The 17,633-nt window shown below is 47.3% G+C and overlaps 2 protein-coding genes across 6 annotated transcripts; one reads left to right on the top strand and one right to left on the bottom strand.

Annotated features, from left to right (window-relative positions):
• Positions 1 to 407: 407 nt before the first annotated feature.
• On the bottom strand, positions 408 to 10,946 carry DEDD2 (death effector domain containing 2). 2 transcript variants are annotated; one of them, XM_053397916.1, is made up of 6 exons: positions 10,724 to 10,946; positions 9,109 to 9,763; positions 8,563 to 8,673; positions 8,127 to 8,255; positions 2,055 to 2,450; positions 408 to 945 (listed from the first exon to the last, which is right to left on the bottom strand). In XM_053397916.1, the coding sequence occupies exons 2-5, from the start codon at positions 9,581 to 9,583 to the stop codon at positions 2,077 to 2,079; spliced, it is 1,089 nt and encodes a 362-aa protein (XP_053253891.1). In that variant the 5' UTR covers positions 9,584 to 9,763; positions 10,724 to 10,946; the 3' UTR covers positions 408 to 945; positions 2,055 to 2,076. The 2 variants fall into 2 exon arrangements, with proteins under 2 accessions (XP_053253891.1, XP_053253892.1); XM_053397917.1 differs by having other exon boundaries at positions 10,707 to 10,946.
• A 101-nt stretch (positions 10,947 to 11,047) lies between these two features.
• Positions 11,048 to 15,770, top strand: LOC128418341 (zinc finger protein 574-like). Of its 4 annotated transcripts, none has more exons than XM_053397914.1 (2): positions 11,048 to 11,302; positions 12,388 to 15,770. In XM_053397914.1, the coding sequence occupies exon 2, from the start codon at positions 12,407 to 12,409 to the stop codon at positions 15,002 to 15,004; it is 2,598 nt and encodes an 865-aa protein (XP_053253889.1). In that variant the 5' UTR covers positions 11,048 to 11,302; positions 12,388 to 12,406; the 3' UTR covers positions 15,005 to 15,770. The 4 variants fall into 4 exon arrangements, with proteins under 4 accessions (XP_053253889.1, XP_053253887.1, XP_053253890.1 ...); XM_053397912.1 differs by lacking the exon at positions 11,048 to 11,302 and adding an exon at positions 11,438 to 11,691; XM_053397915.1 differs by lacking the exon at positions 11,048 to 11,302 and adding an exon at positions 11,698 to 11,977.
• The last annotated feature ends 1,863 nt before the right edge of the window (positions 15,771 to 17,633 follow it).

Raw genomic sequence — 17,633 nt, forward strand, 5'->3', positions numbered from 1 at the left:
CAAGGTTTAATCACTACAGCAGCGACTGTAAGCCAGGACTCTTGTGTCCCAGCCTCTGGTTCTGGTAAAACTGAAATATGAATCCAGGCAGTTGCAAATACTATTCTTTATTGACATTTGCAAATACAATACATTAAGAATCATTTGTCAAAAAAAGTCTTTTTTTATATAAAAAAATACAACTTTTTAAATTACATGTTTCTGGCCTCTGGCCCTCCCACTGCAGTCAAGCAGTGTCCTCAGCTCAGAAATTCAACCAGAACGGGCTGCACCACCTTTTTTTGAACCCTATTATTTATATTATGTACAAATAGCCACAGAACTGACAAGTTCCCCCCCCCCCAAATGACTCAAGTTTCCACTTCTATCATCATTGGCTCTCCTGCCATGGGACTTGGATGTATACTCAGGTTCAGATTTGAAGGAAAATAGGTTATTTCTCTTTTTCCAGGAAAGTAGGCAACATAGCATGCCCTGCTACTGGCCTTAAGAGGTGTACCTGCAACTCTGCAAAATGAGAATGCTCTCCACCTCTGCAAGAGGTCAAAAACACAAGTACTGGTAGTGAGCATGATGCACATAGCAACTTATTCCAAAAGGGTTTCAAAGCCCCTTTTTCTGCTTCATTATCAGGACTAAATGGCTCTCCAAAAGCTGTCCCTTTCACTTCAAAATGAGGAATCCACACTGAGTGGGTGCCTCTAGCCAAGCCCTACTTACACCTGAATGTCAATTAAGACCATTCCCAGTTGCTCTTTCAAAGCTTCAACCTATACAAGAGCAGCTGCGGCACAATTCTAACTCCCTGAAGTCCCATCGCTGTCAAGATCCAGCCCTGCCCCGCGACGGGACAAAGGTTCCTTGGCTAAAAAGAAATTTCCTTCCTGAAGTCTACATCCAATTCACGTAAGCCATGTGGTAATCAGGGAGTAAAAATGAAGTGCCCTGTGAGGAGAAGAAAAAGTTTAAGAGTGAAAACCAGGATGGATGCCAACTCCATACGAATTTATCTGTTGTCATCCAGGCACCAGGAGGGCTGGTCCCCCACCCAACCCCCAGAGATCCTTTGGGACTCTGTTCATTTGCTGACACCTGTGGGGTTTATGCTACTGATACTCTTCCATTTTGGTTATTTTTTCTGGTTCGAGGGCTTTAAGAAAACCACTCTCATCTTTCACTTTTTAAATTTCTGTCAAAAATGTTTAAATAAAATATATATGGAGGACCCAAGTCTTGCTGAAAAAGAGCAGCAATGGACCTAGCCCTTATATCAGTGGTGGCAAGCCTGTGGCACTCCAAATGTTGTTGGACTTCCATCAGTCCCAGCCAGGATGGCCAAAGGTCAGGGAGGAAGATGAGAGGTTCAGTCCAGCAGCATCTAGAGGGCCCCAGGCTTCCCACCCTATCCTGCACCAATCAGTCAATAGAAGACCTTAGTCAGCAAGTTCTGGGAAACTGCACAAGTCTCAAAATTAGGACAAACACATATTGTTGCAGTGTAATTCAGTATCACCTGTGAAAATAGTTCAACTGCAGAACATCTGAAATTGTCCTGGCAGAAAAACTGGCTTATTAGTTAAAAGCAAAGCTAAACTATTTGATTTTTACATTTATATGTATGTGTGTGTGTGTGTACACACACACACACACACACACACAATTTTATTTTATATGCAAATCAGGGACCTTTCCCCAAAACCTCAATATGGTGAAGCATACAGAAAGTTTCCTACATACATGCTTACTTACAGATGAAGGAGAAAAATATGCTAAACACATTACCTTTTGTTAGTAATTACAGGATGTAACTCTATTTTGGTCTTGTAGTTTGGAAATGTAACTATTCAACTGCCTTGAGCTAGTCTCTTCCTTAAATTTATTGAAGCACTGGACATCTCATGTCATCCAACACCCAGACAAAAAGCCCCTAACGCCACTTGCAAAATTAATCTTCTGTGTTGAGCCAATGGAGCAAGATGACAGCTGACAAGTAGGGGGAAATGCTAAGTTTTCAGAGAGTGTGAAGACGACAGATACTAGTGGAGGGAACATACCTAAATTTCCTAGTAGCTAAAGTTACCAGGCCTGGGGAATAACGCTTTCCAGTAACAGACGGCGACCCTCCTCATAATCATCTTCATCCACATTGACCAGCAGTCGGATAGCCTCCTGGCCCACGGCCTCTTTGAGAGAGTCCGTGATGAAAACCCCTTTAAGTGCCTCTAGCAGTGAGCCGTTCATATAGTCGCTCCAGAAGGCATCAAGGTAGGACAGCTCTGAGAACTTGATGTCACAGATTATTGAGCCCAGGTCACGGGATTTGAGGATGGTGTTGGACTGCCCAAAGACATCAAACTGCCGCTCCAGATGGTTCTGCTTGTTTGACATCACATTCTGACGCAAGACAGGGTCATGTTCACAGTACTCTGCACGAACACGGAGCCGGATGTCTGAGCAAGACACACAGAACAGAGAGAGAGAGAGAGAGGGAGGGGAAAGGAAGAAAAAGAGCGGCATTAGAGCTGGAGGTCGCAAACAGAGCAACGCAGACAAACACACGGTCATGCAACAGTATTCCAGGGTTGGGCTGTTCAACAGCCATGAGCAGGTGCTGAACATCAATACCAACCAAGCTGAAGATGCAGGCCACCTAAGACTCCTGAAGAGTTCAGGTTCCTTAAGATGGTCAGTCCCAGCAAGGGGTGTTCACTCTCGTTTTTGAAGTCTACCTTTGGCACAAAGTTACAGCTGAACTCCAATAATCACTTACTAAAAACATCTCAATTCTCACCCCAGAAACTTTCCTCTAGTACTCCCCACCCCCACTAAATCATTCCTGTTGAGCTATCTGCACCAATCCTGAAAAGTCATCCACAACAGCAAATTCTTCAAAAGGCTTCCCGCCATTTTCAATCCAAAATCTTGGAAATAATTTTTCCAAGTTAAAATAGCTTGTTGTTACGGGACGGCATTATCAAACTGGACCACTGCTTTATTAAGGGCCATGAGCCATTCTTGACTTGGAAGGGGAAGCGACTTGGGGAGATCCTGAACTAAAGCTAACTACTGACAGCCAGCTGGACTCTTTGGCAGGAAAAACTTGAGATTTTAGCTAATTAAGTTCTAGCCATCTCGTGAGTGACTTGCTGCAACAGAGGTGTGCTACCATGCTCTAGATGCCCCAGCAATTACTGAAGTTCAGCTGTAACTATGGACATTGGGCAGGTTTGTGTTTTGTTCAGTTGCCCAAGGTATTATCAGCATTGTAGCCAAAAATTTAAAAGGTTCAAGAGGGAGGGAGAAATGGAACAAATACAGAGTAGGATATGTTTTAAAAAATGAGGCAGGTGGTGTATTACATACGCTCAACAAGGCCGTCAGCTTTAATTTCTCTGTGTCTTGTGGTCATCACCTGTAGAAGCATTAACTCAAAGTGCAGTCACAGCCCTTTACCAGCAACTTTGTACGGCCTGGAGCCCACACCCACCCATACGAGTTAGCTACAAGGCAGCTTTTTGGTAGCCGGTTGCTCGTTTTCAACCAGCATGACTATTAGAACCCCTCTTTCCAGATGGGCAACAGCAGAGCTGTGCAACAAATTGAATTTGACAATTGTCCATGTAAGAAAGCCTAGAGCTTATACTAAGAGCAGTGCCATTTCCACCCCAAAATAAACAATGTACTGTAAAACTTGAGTAAGGAACAGTTGTCCACAATTTCTCTTTACAGTGTACACCAGCAACTGCTTTGCCTTGATAGGGCAGCACATTAAGAGCTGGCTGTAGGACCCACTGGAAACCTTTCTCACATTCCAACCACAAGCTCCCACCCAATATGCTATATGCAGAGTAACTGAGAGGTTTCATTTTATTGGTACTGTACTCAGCTTAAGATATACAACTTTTGCATCCATGGTTTGGCATACGATTTCATCTACATACCCATCCCACCCACTTTCCAATTTAAACAGTTCTCTGAAGTAAGAAGGATAGCAGCTGTCAGAGTTGGCATCAACATACTGGCACCTCTTGCGTCAGTTATGTCTCACTTAAGTGCCTGGAGGGCTCTTCCTCCCCCAGGACAGGATAAAAGCCTCAAATTATTGACCATGGGGGGGGGGGGAACCCACAGCTTTTATTTCAAAACAAGCAGGATGCACATCAACTGCAAGACTGTGGGGAGAGGGTTTCTGCACAACTCAGTTGTACAAGGTGGTTAATTGTTTCATGGCCATGCTCAGCCAGTAGTAATGCAAGCCCTGAGCAGCTGCATCTAATTAGACACTTGACCTATATAGGCAATAATGAAACCAACTGAGGCAGCACAAACAACATGGTACCCACCCAACCCTCCACTTTCAGGCCCCAGTCCCAGTGAAATAATCCCACTGTGGTTTCTGTTTGGAAGTATAGACAGCTTCAAAACACGCCACTGAGCCACATACTGTAGAGGCTTCTGCCAATGTCTTTTCCCAAGTTTGAATCACAGTAACAAGAGTGAAGAAGCCTCCAAGTTAATTACCACTAAAGTAGGATGGTTTCAGAGATTGAGGCCTGTCACCTCATCATCCATGCAACCCTTTAGTGTGTGTTCAGCATTAGAATTAGAAAACTCAAGTTATCAGTTTTCCAGAAAAGAACTGGGAACAGCATAGAGTACCAATTCAATTCAATTCCATATACTACATTACCCCACCCACCTTTGACACACATATTTACAGGCCAGCAAAACCCATTACAGACAATGTTAACCGCGCAAAAATGCCTCCATTGTGCAGAAGGCAACAAGTCCCAGAGTCCAAGGCAGTGTCCCTCACAGCTTGTTTAACAAGAGCGCTGCAGGGTCCAGATGCAGGTCGCTTCTAACATAGGAGAAGCGGTGAAGAGGCAGCTGAAATAATCATGAGGGCCACACTTAAGTTTTTGCTTTTTTTAGTTTGTCTGGGTATTTTTGCCAGTGTCTGGTACTTGGCCCGCTTGCCTGGGCCAATACTTATGCTTTTCCAGGGATGAATTTCAACTGTGGACCGAGAGAAACATGGTTCAAGACTTTTAGCACATGGCAACATCAAGAAATCATTCTGAGATTCAATATGGCAAAAGAACACAAAATGGTGTGAAAACCCTGGCCTCACTTCTAGGTAAGTTGATAAAGAGCAACTGCTGCAGATACCAGACACAACATGGGAATTCTCACTGCAAGGACACAGGGTGCATGTTCTTGCTTATTCTTGACAACCACCAAATTGCACATGTATCAATGCAGGTTAACATTCATTGTGCTGACAGATTTATCATGAGAGAAATAACCAAGCAATGCAAGTGGATTTTGAAGTGAGAAGTGTGGAATATTTTAGAACTATTAATTGTTAGCAGTTCATCCATCAATGATAAATGTTGACCAGCCAGAGGAAAAACTGTCCAAGAAAACTGATGGAAGCATCTGGAGGACAGGTAAAGTAGTTAAGGGAATGTTTATGCCCTAAGGAAAAAGGATTAACAGGAGCCCAGGATGATTCCATAGCAGCTCACAATGGCCTGATATCTGCAGCAGTAGCTATTAACATAACTAAGGGATCACGTGATATGGGAGCTATTTGCTTTTCTATATAGTAGAGCAAAACCTTTAATTGACTGGCACTTGAGACATCAGCTGATGACTGTCCCACAAGAGGCACAGTCCTCATAGCTTTAATACCCCCAGCCTGTTTATATCACTCTGCTGGAGGTTTGCAGCATATGCCCCCTACAGTGCCAGTTTTGAGTGGCTCTGTACATGATTACAATCCCAGGAGCTGCCAATGCAGCCTTGTCCCCACTGACCATGAGAATAGCCAACATGCCTTTACAAATTGGCTGTTTGAGAGGCTGGCATGCAGGGTGGGCTGCCTGTGGTTCCTCTGGAAATAGGTAACTCAGCACACATTTAAACACAGATTTGCTTTCACATAGAACTGGTGGAAATCTGGGTGCATGGGTTCATTTACCTTTGCGAGACCATTCTGTGAGAGGAGTGCACAAGAGAGACAGAGTCTCTTTATCATCAACTTTTGCTTAGTAACCTGGAATTTAAATGGTGGATTGAGAAAGAATTGGCAGAAATCAAGCAGCAACAAAAAAAGAGATCATTTGGGGCTTTGTATGCTCTTTTTCAGTAACTAAGCTCTAGCTTCTGCAGGCTGAAATAGCTCAGGAGGTTGCAAACTGGAAAAGGAGATCAGTTTCAAACTCCCAAGCTTAGGTGTGCAATTCAGAAGGGTTATAAAATGCAGAGCTTATTTCAGAAGCAGCTGCCTGGAAAACAAGGGTCAAGCTCTGCCCCAGTGAAGCAAGGCAACATCATCAAGTATACAGGCAACAATCTAGTGTTGAATGGAGCTTACAGTTTGATCCTTGCACCTACCCGGCAGAAGCCTTATAGCTGCACCTTGAAGTTGCAGTTTTGACACTCATTGTATTATTTTTGAACCTTCTTCGTTAGAACCCATTGCCTGTAAATTGGTCAGATGGTAAGACAAGTGTTTTTGTGCATTCGCTTTTGTTTCATTTGCATTGCACTGACACAAAGACAATAGCACATTGAGCTATGTAGGGATCCTACACCAGCCCCTAGCACCCACCTGCTGAGTGAGAGCAGCTTCAAATGTTACGTGCAACACAATGCATTTCTGGGTAAGAAAACTGTAAACACTGTGGGTGTGTTGTCAAATCGATGTTTCACAGTTTCCCTATACAGAACATCTCTCCGTATAGCAACATGTATCTGAAGCTCTAAGTTAGAAAAGGGTATATGCTGGCGTTAGAAATAGACATTCAACAATGAACTTAAAATCAAGCCAGAAATTTGGATATAATTCACTTAACTGAGTTTTAATATGAATTCAGAGGCGAGTCTGGGATTTAAGAAAAATCCAGTTTGATGGGTTGGTGTTACGGACCAAGTCAGGAGAATTAACCCCTTTCAAAAGTCAGATACAGAACCAGTGCGAAGTATAGTGTGCTATAAAATAAACATGCAAACGCAACAGATGAGTCTAACAGAAAGATGTACAACAAGGCTCTCCAGGAAATATTACAGCTATTTGTTACTGGTGAGCAAGTACAATTTTGGAAACAACTTAAGAATGTGGACAAGTCATTCATAAGCTTGACCACCTCTTAATACTATTCAGTGCCGGAGCTGTGGCACTCATGACTCCTTTGCTCAGGAATCGTACTTTCTGAAGATAACTAGCTTCATAATCCTCAAAATAGTTTTATGTTATTCTATACAAAATTATGTGCCGCACATCAAAAATCTCCAGAACCTCTTTGTTCTGAAGAATTCACTGAATTAATTGGAAATATATAGTTTCAACAAAAGTTGAATTTATTTTTAATTGGAGATGATTGAAGCAGAAAAATGGCAACTACCATGAATGAAACTACCTCATGTTATAGGGCATGATGTGTTTTGTTATTACAAAAAATAACATCAGAGTAGCTAAACCAGTCTCTTTCCAAAACCAGCATATCACATGTAATGGTGTACTGACATTAACAGCCTCCACATCCCTTCCAGCAACTGGTGCCAAGGGATTAGTAGTCTGAAGGCATCCTTTCCTCATTTATAAAGCTTTCTTTTTGGTCTTATGTTGCTCTCAGAAAATTCTGCCTGAAAGGCAGGGTATGTAATTGAAGTAGTAAATAGAGCTGGACCTTCTGGAGCACTATCAATAAAATAGGTACCGAACAGATCACCCTGGGAATTGAAGACAACATAACAAGGAGTGGGTTAGAACCTTCCCACCCTCACCCCAAAGAGGGGGCCAAAGCTTCCATTCCCCAACTGCACTGGAATGAAGTCCTATTGCCAGATTTGTACAGAAATTAATAGTGCAAGCCAAAACTCAAGTTCACTAACATAGAACAAAACTGACAGCGCTGCAGCTACATATATTTATTTTCCTCCCCCCAACCTTTTCCCCATTTGGCTCCAGCCAGAGAGAAAATGAATCACTGATCAGACCCTTAACAGAAACCAAGCTGCTAATGAGCATTTTAGAATGGTTTCATGGCATTATAAAAATACTTTGTTCAAATCAATGGCGCCCCCGGAAAAAAAGCACATGCAAGGCTGACACCTACCACAGGTGACTTTCGTGGGAGTTTGGACCTCCTGCATTGGAGCATTAGTTGATTTAGCTCCCCGCCGCCTGCGGGAAGTAGACTTTGACCGGCCTCTGCTTACTCGCTTCCTTTTGCTCGTATTGGAGCCTAGAGAGAAAAAGCCGGGCATAGGCAATTATTTACACCAAAGCCTGGCAAGGAAAGCTCAGATTCTGGCAAGAAAAGCTACTGCTCCAAACCCCCTCCTCCAAATAATCTGATATCAAATGCAAACTATTTAAATTGCTGCCTTTCATTGAGGAGAAGTTATAAACTAGTAAAAATGTATCCACAATTGTAGCAAACAAGACATAAAACAGCCACCTAAAAACTGATGGCATTGTATATTTACTACACAAAAGGGATGAAACCATACACCTCCCTGCCACCGCCGCAAGCTGTACAACTCACACACCTGTCTCCCACTGATCATTTCGAGGCTCTGCAGAGGCTGAATTGAGACAGTTGTCCATCTGCCGGTCGGATGAAAGGACAGATGGTCCATAGGTGTATCTCTCAGGAGAAACTATGTTTTTTGTAAAAATAAATAAATCAAAAGGTAGACACTATGTCAACTGGGAAAAACAGTTCTAGAAGCAACATCAAACCTGTCAAATCAGTTCATAAGTTCCTAGAATCAGAATATTCTGAGCTAAGCAATAGCAGACATAATACCATAAAGATATCCACCCCCCTATCTTTCTATTGCTAAAATTCTGGCCAGAAAGCTGAGTTGGAAGCTAGGATAATGTTCATTCAAGGATAAAATTCATTCAAGAAGGAACTTTATTTCACTCAATTCAGCCAGGAAGTAAAAGTTAATGACACTGGCTTGTATACAATGTTAGTCTTTCTCAGAATATATTCACTGAAATGAATGACTTGGGTCCACTAATTTCAACCGATCTATGCTCAGAAAACAGATACTACCCACTTGCTCTCTACTTTTCTGGCTCAGTACCTGTACGCTGCCTTTTCATAGTGACATATGGCAGCAGATCATGCCTTGTCAGTACTCTCAGGAGCTGCAGAAGCTGCACGAAGTTGGTTTCATCACATTTGCCCCTTCTCTCTAGCTCCAGGAGCAGTTGTACACCATTCTTGGGCAGTTGCCTCTGAGCAGCAACTTCAAGACTACCATCAGTCTTGCCCAAGCAACATCGCCATTGATTTTTCCTCTTCCAGCTCTCCAGCACAGGGGAGGTAGTCTCAGAACTACTCTCTTCTGCTGCTGCCACAGCCCAAAGGGCAGGATCCAACGGGTGAGTCCAAGGCTGTGTCTCATCCAGAAGGAAAGAGAGTGCATCCATGTCATTCTCTGTAAGCTGGGAACCAATGACCTCAAACATTCGATGCAGGGAAATCATCCCATAGTACTCTAGACATTCTTCCTCCTCCCATATGTGGGCAAAGATTGGCCTTCTCATGTCAGCCATATGGAGACACTAACCCAAAGAGGGATTTACTGTTATGAGCTAACAGAACAGATGTGCTGTGCTCTGAACACCACAGGAAAGAGACACGTTTTGGCAGGCTGTGTATGATTATAATACGTTATAAGAGAGCCGGGAAAATAGAGGTCTTGAGGAAGGATCCCAACACTGCTCCACAAATGCCTGTAAAAGGAGAAATGGGGATGATTAGGGCATACCACTTTGCCCCACCCTAAAAAGCTGCTTAAGAGGCAGAATACACAAATAACACAGATAAGACGTTTCTAATTCTGTCATGAGTCCCAACCAAGAGTGAACATGCAAAGATACAGGGGAGAAAACCCTCTCTCAAGGCCGCTGCCGCGGCTGCCTCCTCAAGAGGATGCAGGGCCCAAAATGCGCCACAAGATGGCAGCAGCGGCAGCAGCAGCCACAGGACGCAGCGGTCTCCCCTCCCCCTTGTCACAAGGGCAAGCACAAACCAGCCCGAGGTGTGTGTGGACGAGCCCCGTGCCTGCGGCTCAGCCCCATCTTGGCGTGCGCAGTGACCTCCCTTTCTCCATCCAAACACCCCTCCCCCGCTATCCCAGTCAGTCAAGGCTCCGCCCCCTATTTGCATAAACAGTCCCTCTGAGAGCGGGGGTGGGGCTCCTCTGGGCGTGGCTTCTCCTCCCCTCCTCCCACCGATGTTGTTGTTTTTCTCTCTCCTGCTCACACCACCGCCGCAATTACGTGTCCTTTTACCTCTCCATGTTTTCGCGAGGGCATTTCTGGGACTCCCCTCCCCCCACCACACAGACGAGACTCTTCTCCCCCCCCCGGCTCTTCACATACACACCTCCCCCCCCCCCCGCCTCCTTCAAGTATTTTTCCGCCCTCGTTGCCTCACAGCTGTTCCCCTTTTCGACGCTCCTCTGCCTCTCCCGCCTATATTCTCTTGCCGGCCCCCCAAGCCCCGTTTCCCGGTTTCCCTCAGGGAAAAACGGCTCCCTCAGCCGTCCCGTCCCCCCACCTTCCACTCAAAGCCGCACCACAGAACCCGCCTCGTTTCCTTTCCCCTGTCGGCATTCCTATCCCAAACCCTCTTCTCTATCCGGCCCCCAAAATAAAAATAAATCCCACACACGAATAAATCCCCCTCACCGGGTCTTCCTCCGCCGATACAGCCAGACGGCGCCGCCGTTCCGATCTTTCTGGTAGCTTCGACACGACTGCGCCTGCGCCAACCGAACCTCAAGCACAGGGAGGGTTCTTTCACCCACCTCACCCGTTGCGCAGGCGCCCGGGCTGTCAAGCGTCTTCCACTCCCCCACCTGGCGTCGCAGAATCCCAGGCTGCGCACGCGCAGACCCTGCCGCTCGTTCTAATAACCGCCGGTGGCGGCGCGTGCGTCGCCTTCCCCCGGCTCACGCGGACAGCCCGCTGGTGTCCTCGTGACCCACGTGCGGGGGAGGAGCCTCCTTTGAGGGGGAAGAATCTCAACGGCGGCGGCAAAAGCAACGGCAGACCTGATAAATTCCTCTCGCTCGCAGCCGGCGCCGCTGTACACCGCGCTCTTTGCGTGACGGCTTAATCCAGCTGATTGGGTGGTGTGATATAGTAATTGAGGGCGGCTTTGCGCTACAAGCGCAGCGCAGCTCCCCCTACTCGCCGCCTCTCCCTCCCTCAGACTTATGTTTACGTAAACGGGACGTAGGCTGTCAAGGAGACGGCGCTGATTGCGTAAGCGAGGGAACGGGAGGATAGATAGGTCGATGCGGCTGTGACAGGAGTTACGTAACATGCGTAGGGAGAACTGGGCGGGCCTAGAGAGCCGTCAATACGCTCCTCTTGCCTCCCTCCTGAATGGGCGCCTCTCGCCCCGCCTGTGCTTGCCGGCCCCACCTGAGGGCGGGCTGGCCTTGACGTCACCGAGCTGCTGGAGCCGAACCGCCCCCTTAGTATCGAGGCAGCTGATTGGCTCCCCAGTGTTTGCGGGGGAGTCAATGAGAGGGCGCGGTGCAGCCTAGGCCAAGCAGGGCCTGTGTGAGGAGACTGAGAGAGACTGAGAGCAGGCAAGAGGGCGGGCGAGGAAGCAGCGGTGGCAGGAGTGGGCCAGGCCCACGGGCCGGGTGAGTGTGGCGTTCCTCCCACCACCCGAGCCCCCCCCGCCCCCTCTCCCTCCTGGCGGCATTGCAGTGAATTCCGCACAGATCTGTAGGGCCAGAGGCCCCTCCCGCATACCAGCAATACCCCACAGGGCCGCCCCTTCACCCCTTTAAATGGCCATAGCAGTGGCACTGAAAGGAGGGGAACAAGGAGCTCCTGAAGGGTTGTGTGTAAAACTCTCTCAGGATCGCCTGGGGTTGACACCAGTTTTTTCCATTCCTGGTATGATCTCTCTTCTCTGCTGTTTAGGTACTTCTGCATGCCGCAGCAGACGTCTCCCTGCTCTTTTTGTTCTTCATTTGTTCTTCTTTTTGTACCTCCATTATAGGAACTCATATGGTGCTATGCATGACTTTACTCCCTTTATCCTCCCAGCAACCCTGCAAGAGGCATTAAAATAGTACACCTTATCAAAATGCCCACTATTATTACTACACACACACTCCTAATCTCCTATCTACTTTTCCTGTTGTTCCCTTATCTTTCTTAAGACATGATGGTGTCTTCCAAATATTAATATTCCTTTCCTGTTTTTATTTTTTATTTTAGGCTGAAACAACTATCCATTTATATACAGTGTTCAAACACTGATTTCCTCTTTTCTTTTATAATCTGTCGTGGTTCTTTAACTCACCTTGGTTTTTCTCTCCACCTTGCAGGCGAAAGCTTGCAGTTACCATGGAAGAGGAACTGCCTCCCTCTTTGTTCTTCCAGCATCAGTACATGTGCTCGGAGTGTGGACTCCTCTACAATACTTTGGAGGAGGTACTGATCCACCATCAGAGCCATCTAGGCGAGCCCTATGAGCCTGAAGCTGCTGCCACTGTTGTAGACACAGGGCCCCAGCAGGACAACCGCTACCAGTGCCTGGAGTGTGGCTGTGTCCTGTGGTCACCTGACGAACTGCTAGCCCACCAAGAAGTGCACCCCAGAGAGGTGCCAACCCGGCCTCAACCTCCACCAGCTACCAGTGGACAGATCCGCTACCAATGCAATGAGTGTAATGAACTCTTTCCTTCTACCAGCCTATGGCTAGCACATCGCCAAACGCACCAGAAACAAGAGGCTTCACCTGAGGCCCCCCTGTCAGCCCCACCAACCTCCCAGCCAGCTCCCTTGCCTCCTCTCCAATCATCTGTTCCACCACCTTCCCAGCCAGCCTCCCCACCACCCTCTCAGGCATCACTTCCATCACCTCCTCAGCCAACTCCACTCATGCATCCCTATGAGTGCTCAGAGTGTTCTTGCCTCTTCCCAACTCCTGAAGAGCTGCTGGACCACCAGGGTGAACACTTTACTGAGATTGAGAAAGAGAGCAGTGAGCCATCTGAAACAGCAGCTCAGGAGATTTGCAGTCAACGTGTGTCCCCGCTGCCATGCCCTGAAGAACCCCCTGCTGTGCCCCCACCTGCTCAGGCCTTCTGTTGCAGTGAGTGTAAGCAGGCCTTTGGGACAGTGGAGGCACTGCGGAGGCACCAGCAGGAGCACATGGGGAGCAGTGAAGAGTTTCTTTGTGGCGAGTGCCAGCGTGGTTTCACAACAGCCAAGCGGCTGTTGGCTCACCAGCGAGTTCACGTCGATGGCACATACGAATGTCCCAACTGCAACAAGATATTCAAAAAGGCAGCATCCCTTGAGCAGCACATGCGCATCCACAAAGGTGAGGCACTCTACCTCTGCGTGGACTGTGGGCTTGGCTTCTCTACCGAGATGACTTTGATCATGCACCGCAAGAGCCATACAGCCAATCCCCTGCACCGCTGCCATTGTGGCAAGACTTTCAGCAACATGACCAAGTTCCTTTACCATCGGCGCACACACGCTGGCAAGAGCGGCATTCCACCCACTCGTGGGGCTGGGGATCAGGCACCCAGCCAACCTCCTGAACCAGCGCCCAGCGACAGAGAATCAACTGTAAATGGCTCAGCTTCCCCTGCCGTCGCTGCCTCCTCCCTGCCAGGGACATCAGTAGAAGTGCCCAGTGCTGGGTTTCTGTGCCCTCAGTGTGGAAAGGCATTCTCCACCCACATCCGGATGGTGCGGCACAAACGGGTGGTGCACGTTCTGGAGCGCAAGCACAAATGCCCCACATGTGGCAAAAAGTTCAAGAAGTTGGTGCATGTGCGGAACCACATGCGGACACACACTGGTGAAAGGCCATTTCAGTGCTCTGAGTGTGGCAAGACCTTTGTCTCCCAGGCAAACTTAGCGCGGCACCACGTGACACACACTGGAGAGCGCCCCTACCAGTGCCAGGTGTGTAATAAGCGCTTCACCCAGTCCTCTAATCTTCGCCAGCACCGCCTCTTGCACATGGCGCCTAACGGAGAGGGGCCTCACTCCTGTGAAGACTGTGGAGTAGCTTTCTCCCGAGCCCATCAACTGGCTCTGCACCGGACCGTGCATACGGGGTGTTTGCCCTTTCCTTGCCTAGAATGCGACAAATCTTTCCCACGCCGTCGCCTCCTGGAACTGCACCGGCTCAGCCATTCTGGGCATGAGCCTCACCGTTGCCCGGATTGTGGGGCTCTCTTTGTTACGGCTTCCAAGTTGCAGGAGCACCGCTGCGCTAGGCGCCGCGACCAGGCGACTCTGCAGTCCTTCCTCTGCATGTCTTGTGGCAAGTACATGGGCTCGTTGGCCAAGCTGGCGCTACACCAGCTGGTACATTCAGGCCAGCGTCCTTACCCTTGCCCACTCTGTGGGAAAGCCTTCACCACCCCCAGCGGGCTGAGCCGGCACCAACAGCGCCACGCTGGCCTGCGCCCCCACAAGTGCTCTGTTTGTGCCAAGACTTTTGTGGCGGCCTCTGGGCTTCAGCTGCACCAGCGTATCCACACAGGGGAGCGCCCTTTCCCCTGCCCCGAGTGCGGTAAGGCGTTCCGGCAGGCTACCCACCTGCGGGAGCACCGGCGCCTTCACACCGGTGAGCGCCCCTACCGCTGCCCAGACTGTGGCAAATCTTTTGTGCAGTCCATGCACCTTGCTGAGCACCGGCGCATCCACACTGGGGAGCGCCCCCACCCCTGCCCACTCTGCCCCAAGACCTTCAAGACTCTTTCCAACCTGCGAAGTCACCGCAAGACTCACACTGAACTGGCTTCTAGTCAGGAGGCGCTCCAGTCTACAGGGGCTCTCGTGGCTACTGGCCAGCCCACCCAGATTATCATGTGCACTGAGTTTGGGGAGGCTATTGCTATCATTGAAAGCACTGAGCACCTCCCCTTGGTAGAAACTATAGAGATCTACCAGACGACACTAGAAGGCAACATTTAGGTGACTGCCTTTGTTCAGGGACTGAGCAACCACAGTCTCTTCTTTGCTCAAGGGCTACAGGAGGGAGAGTACTGTTCCCTTTCCTCCATGCATCAGTTTAGCATGGTCTATCAGTGACAGAGCCTGCAGACCAATCTCAGTGCCCTGATGCAATCTGTTCAGTTTTGTGGTGGGACCTGGCTCATAGCCTCACCTGGAGGTTTCTTGAGGCAATGCCTTTTTTGTGTGCAGCGGGCAGTGCTGTGGAATGGCGTCAGACTGCTTGTCTCTGCCACAACTTACATGTTTATTGTAAATTAAAGCAAAAAGTTCTGTTGTACTGTTAAATTATTCCTGTTGTGTCTCTGATTAGGAGACTCTAGGAATGTGCCTGCCTGCTGCTAGCTTGTCTGTAAAAGTCAACTCTCTAGTAGTGTTCATCCACTCCCAGGAAATAGATGGCATCATTTCCTGTTGATCAGAGAGCAATGAAAGCAAAGCCTTTGCTTTTCATGATGAAGTACTGTTGCCTGATTTTGATAGTGGGAAAATACCTCTTTGATAATTTTACAGAAAGAAGGGTTGACACATGCAGCTCCTCTCACCGGATGAGCCATGTTTGTTAAAGCTATCCCTTCTGTGCAACAGGTTGACATATGGGGTCTCTGTTTCGTTTTGAAGATGTAACCCTTGCTGAAGGTCTGGTCCAGTTTTAATTTTTTTCTTAAATAAAAGTGGGGGAATGGGACCAATATCTTGTTTAGGTCACTTGGGGTATCTCGATCAATTTGAACTTGTCTTTTTTTACTTCAACTACTGGTAGGAATCCTGGATTTTAGTTTCTTCTAAGATGTTTTTCAGGGCAGAAGAGAGCAGCATAGGGGGAAAGGAAGCTGTTGCTTTTGTAGCCCTGAACATTCGCCAGGAAACTTTGTTTGTGCTGAGTGGGTTATATTGGGTCTTTCTAGGAACAGCCATTTACATCACCACTGTGAAAGAGGCAGATCTACAGACTGGTTCCTCTAGCTATGTTTTACAGAGCTTTTATCTGTGTACAGGAAGGGTAAGATTAGTGAAGGATAACTCATTTTTCTTCCAGAAATGCATGGCCATACTTCCAGTATTTGTAACTTTACTAGAACAAACACGCATAGGAGATTGACCTCTGATACGAAAGTTGAGTGTATCACTATTTTCAGTTAATGGCAAACACGCCTGAAATACAGCAGCAAACCTGTGGTATTTTTAGAGGAAAACCAGTCCAATTGCAGTAACTGTGATCTAGTTACGCAGCTGCTCTTTGGCTAGTGCAGAGCCCCGTGTGTTATGTACACTGTACAGAGAGGTTCAGGTTTAACCTTAGCTGGTAAATATTCACATGGAGAGTTCTTAAAATTAGCTGCAGCCGCAGGATAGCCTTTGAAAGGTCTTTAGCCACTTGCAGTTAAGGGAGGGAAGGAGGAGAGTCATAAGACTACTTTGGAAAGCAAGTGTTGGTTCATGCTTGCATTGTTACAAGTCACAGAACACACTATAGAGCCATCCTTCCACTGTCCCATTTACTGCAGAGTGGAACATACCCAGAGCCTTTTGGCTTAATTTTTGGGCTGGGACCTCAGATCAGGGATGGGAGTTTTAGTTCAACTGGTTCCTTATCCCTGCAATCTGTTCTCATCTCTTCCTTGTTGCAGTACTGTAGCCTTCTTGTGCCTCTGGGCCCCTAGATATCACAAGCAACATACAGCTTAAAACATGCACAGATTTTCAACTCCACAGAGGCTAGTGGTATCCCCAACAGCAAGCTGGGGGGGGGCGTTCTTTACATTTAAGTTTACTGATGGTGAAAAATGCATGCTTGCCAACACATTATCGTCTACACTTCGGCTTGTCCCATGCTTTTGAGGTACAGGTCCAAGCGATCTTCTATTTGCCCTGCCACTTTACCTGAGAAAACCTGCTGTTTAGTGCTGAACTGGAGCAAATACCAATCAGTGGAAAACCCAATTGAATTTTGTTCCGTTTCAGTGGTAAATGTCAATTTCCCTGGGGGAAAGCTGTAGTCTGGATGAGCCCTATGTGAGATGTAATCCTCGGGCATCAGGACACTTGGTTTGGGCATGTGAACATGTTATGACAGGAAAACATATAGCTCATATTAGTCATATTTTAAAAGGTTATTTCAAACTCAGAGCCAGGCTTTCAAAAGCTAAATAGTTAACATTTTAATCGGCCAGGAACACACAGGTGGCAGGCTGCAAAGATTCATGCTAACAAAACTGAGTATTAACTAGTTCCATTGAGGTACCACCTTGTGAAACTGATGGAGGACTAAATAAAGGCCTTTTCTCCACTAGCAATTTAATATCCATTTGTTGGTGTTGAGGCCACAGTTCTTTATAGTACGTGTACACGTTTTATGTGAATGTAACATCTAGGCACTGGTGTTTCTGCAGACAAATTTATACTACTTTGAAGGGACGCAGTTTTTCCTACTTTACCCTCTTGCCCCACAAAAGTTATGCAGAATCCAGGAAATCCAGCACTGCCACTTGCAGCTGGGTGTGGAACCAACTTGTAGCCTTGGAGCAGTTTTTTTTCCTTTTTAAAATAGTATTCCAAGTGTGCAATTATGCAGAAAGGTGGCATGAAG

Source organism: Podarcis raffonei, chromosome 8 (genome assembly GCF_027172205.1).
Source record: "Podarcis raffonei isolate rPodRaf1 chromosome 8, rPodRaf1.pri, whole genome shotgun sequence".
Taxonomy (NCBI): Eukaryota; Metazoa; Chordata; class Lepidosauria; order Squamata; family Lacertidae; genus Podarcis; species Podarcis raffonei.

Coding starts and splice junctions, on each gene's coding strand:
- DEDD2 (XM_053397916.1), bottom strand. CDS start 9,583: ATGGCTGACATGAGAAGGCCAATCTTTGCCCACATATGGGAGGAGGAA. Junction 8,674..9,108: donor TATGAAAAGGCAGCGTACAG/GTACTGAGCCAG, acceptor CAAAAAACATAG/TTTCTCCTGAGAGATACACC. Junction 2,451..8,126: donor TCCCACGAAAGTCACCTGTG/GTAGGTGTCAGC, acceptor TGTCTTGCTCAG/ACATCCGGCTCCGTGTTCGT.
- LOC128418341 (XM_053397914.1), top strand. CDS start 12,407: ATGGAAGAGGAACTGCCTCCCTCTTTGTTCTTCCAGCATCAGTACATG.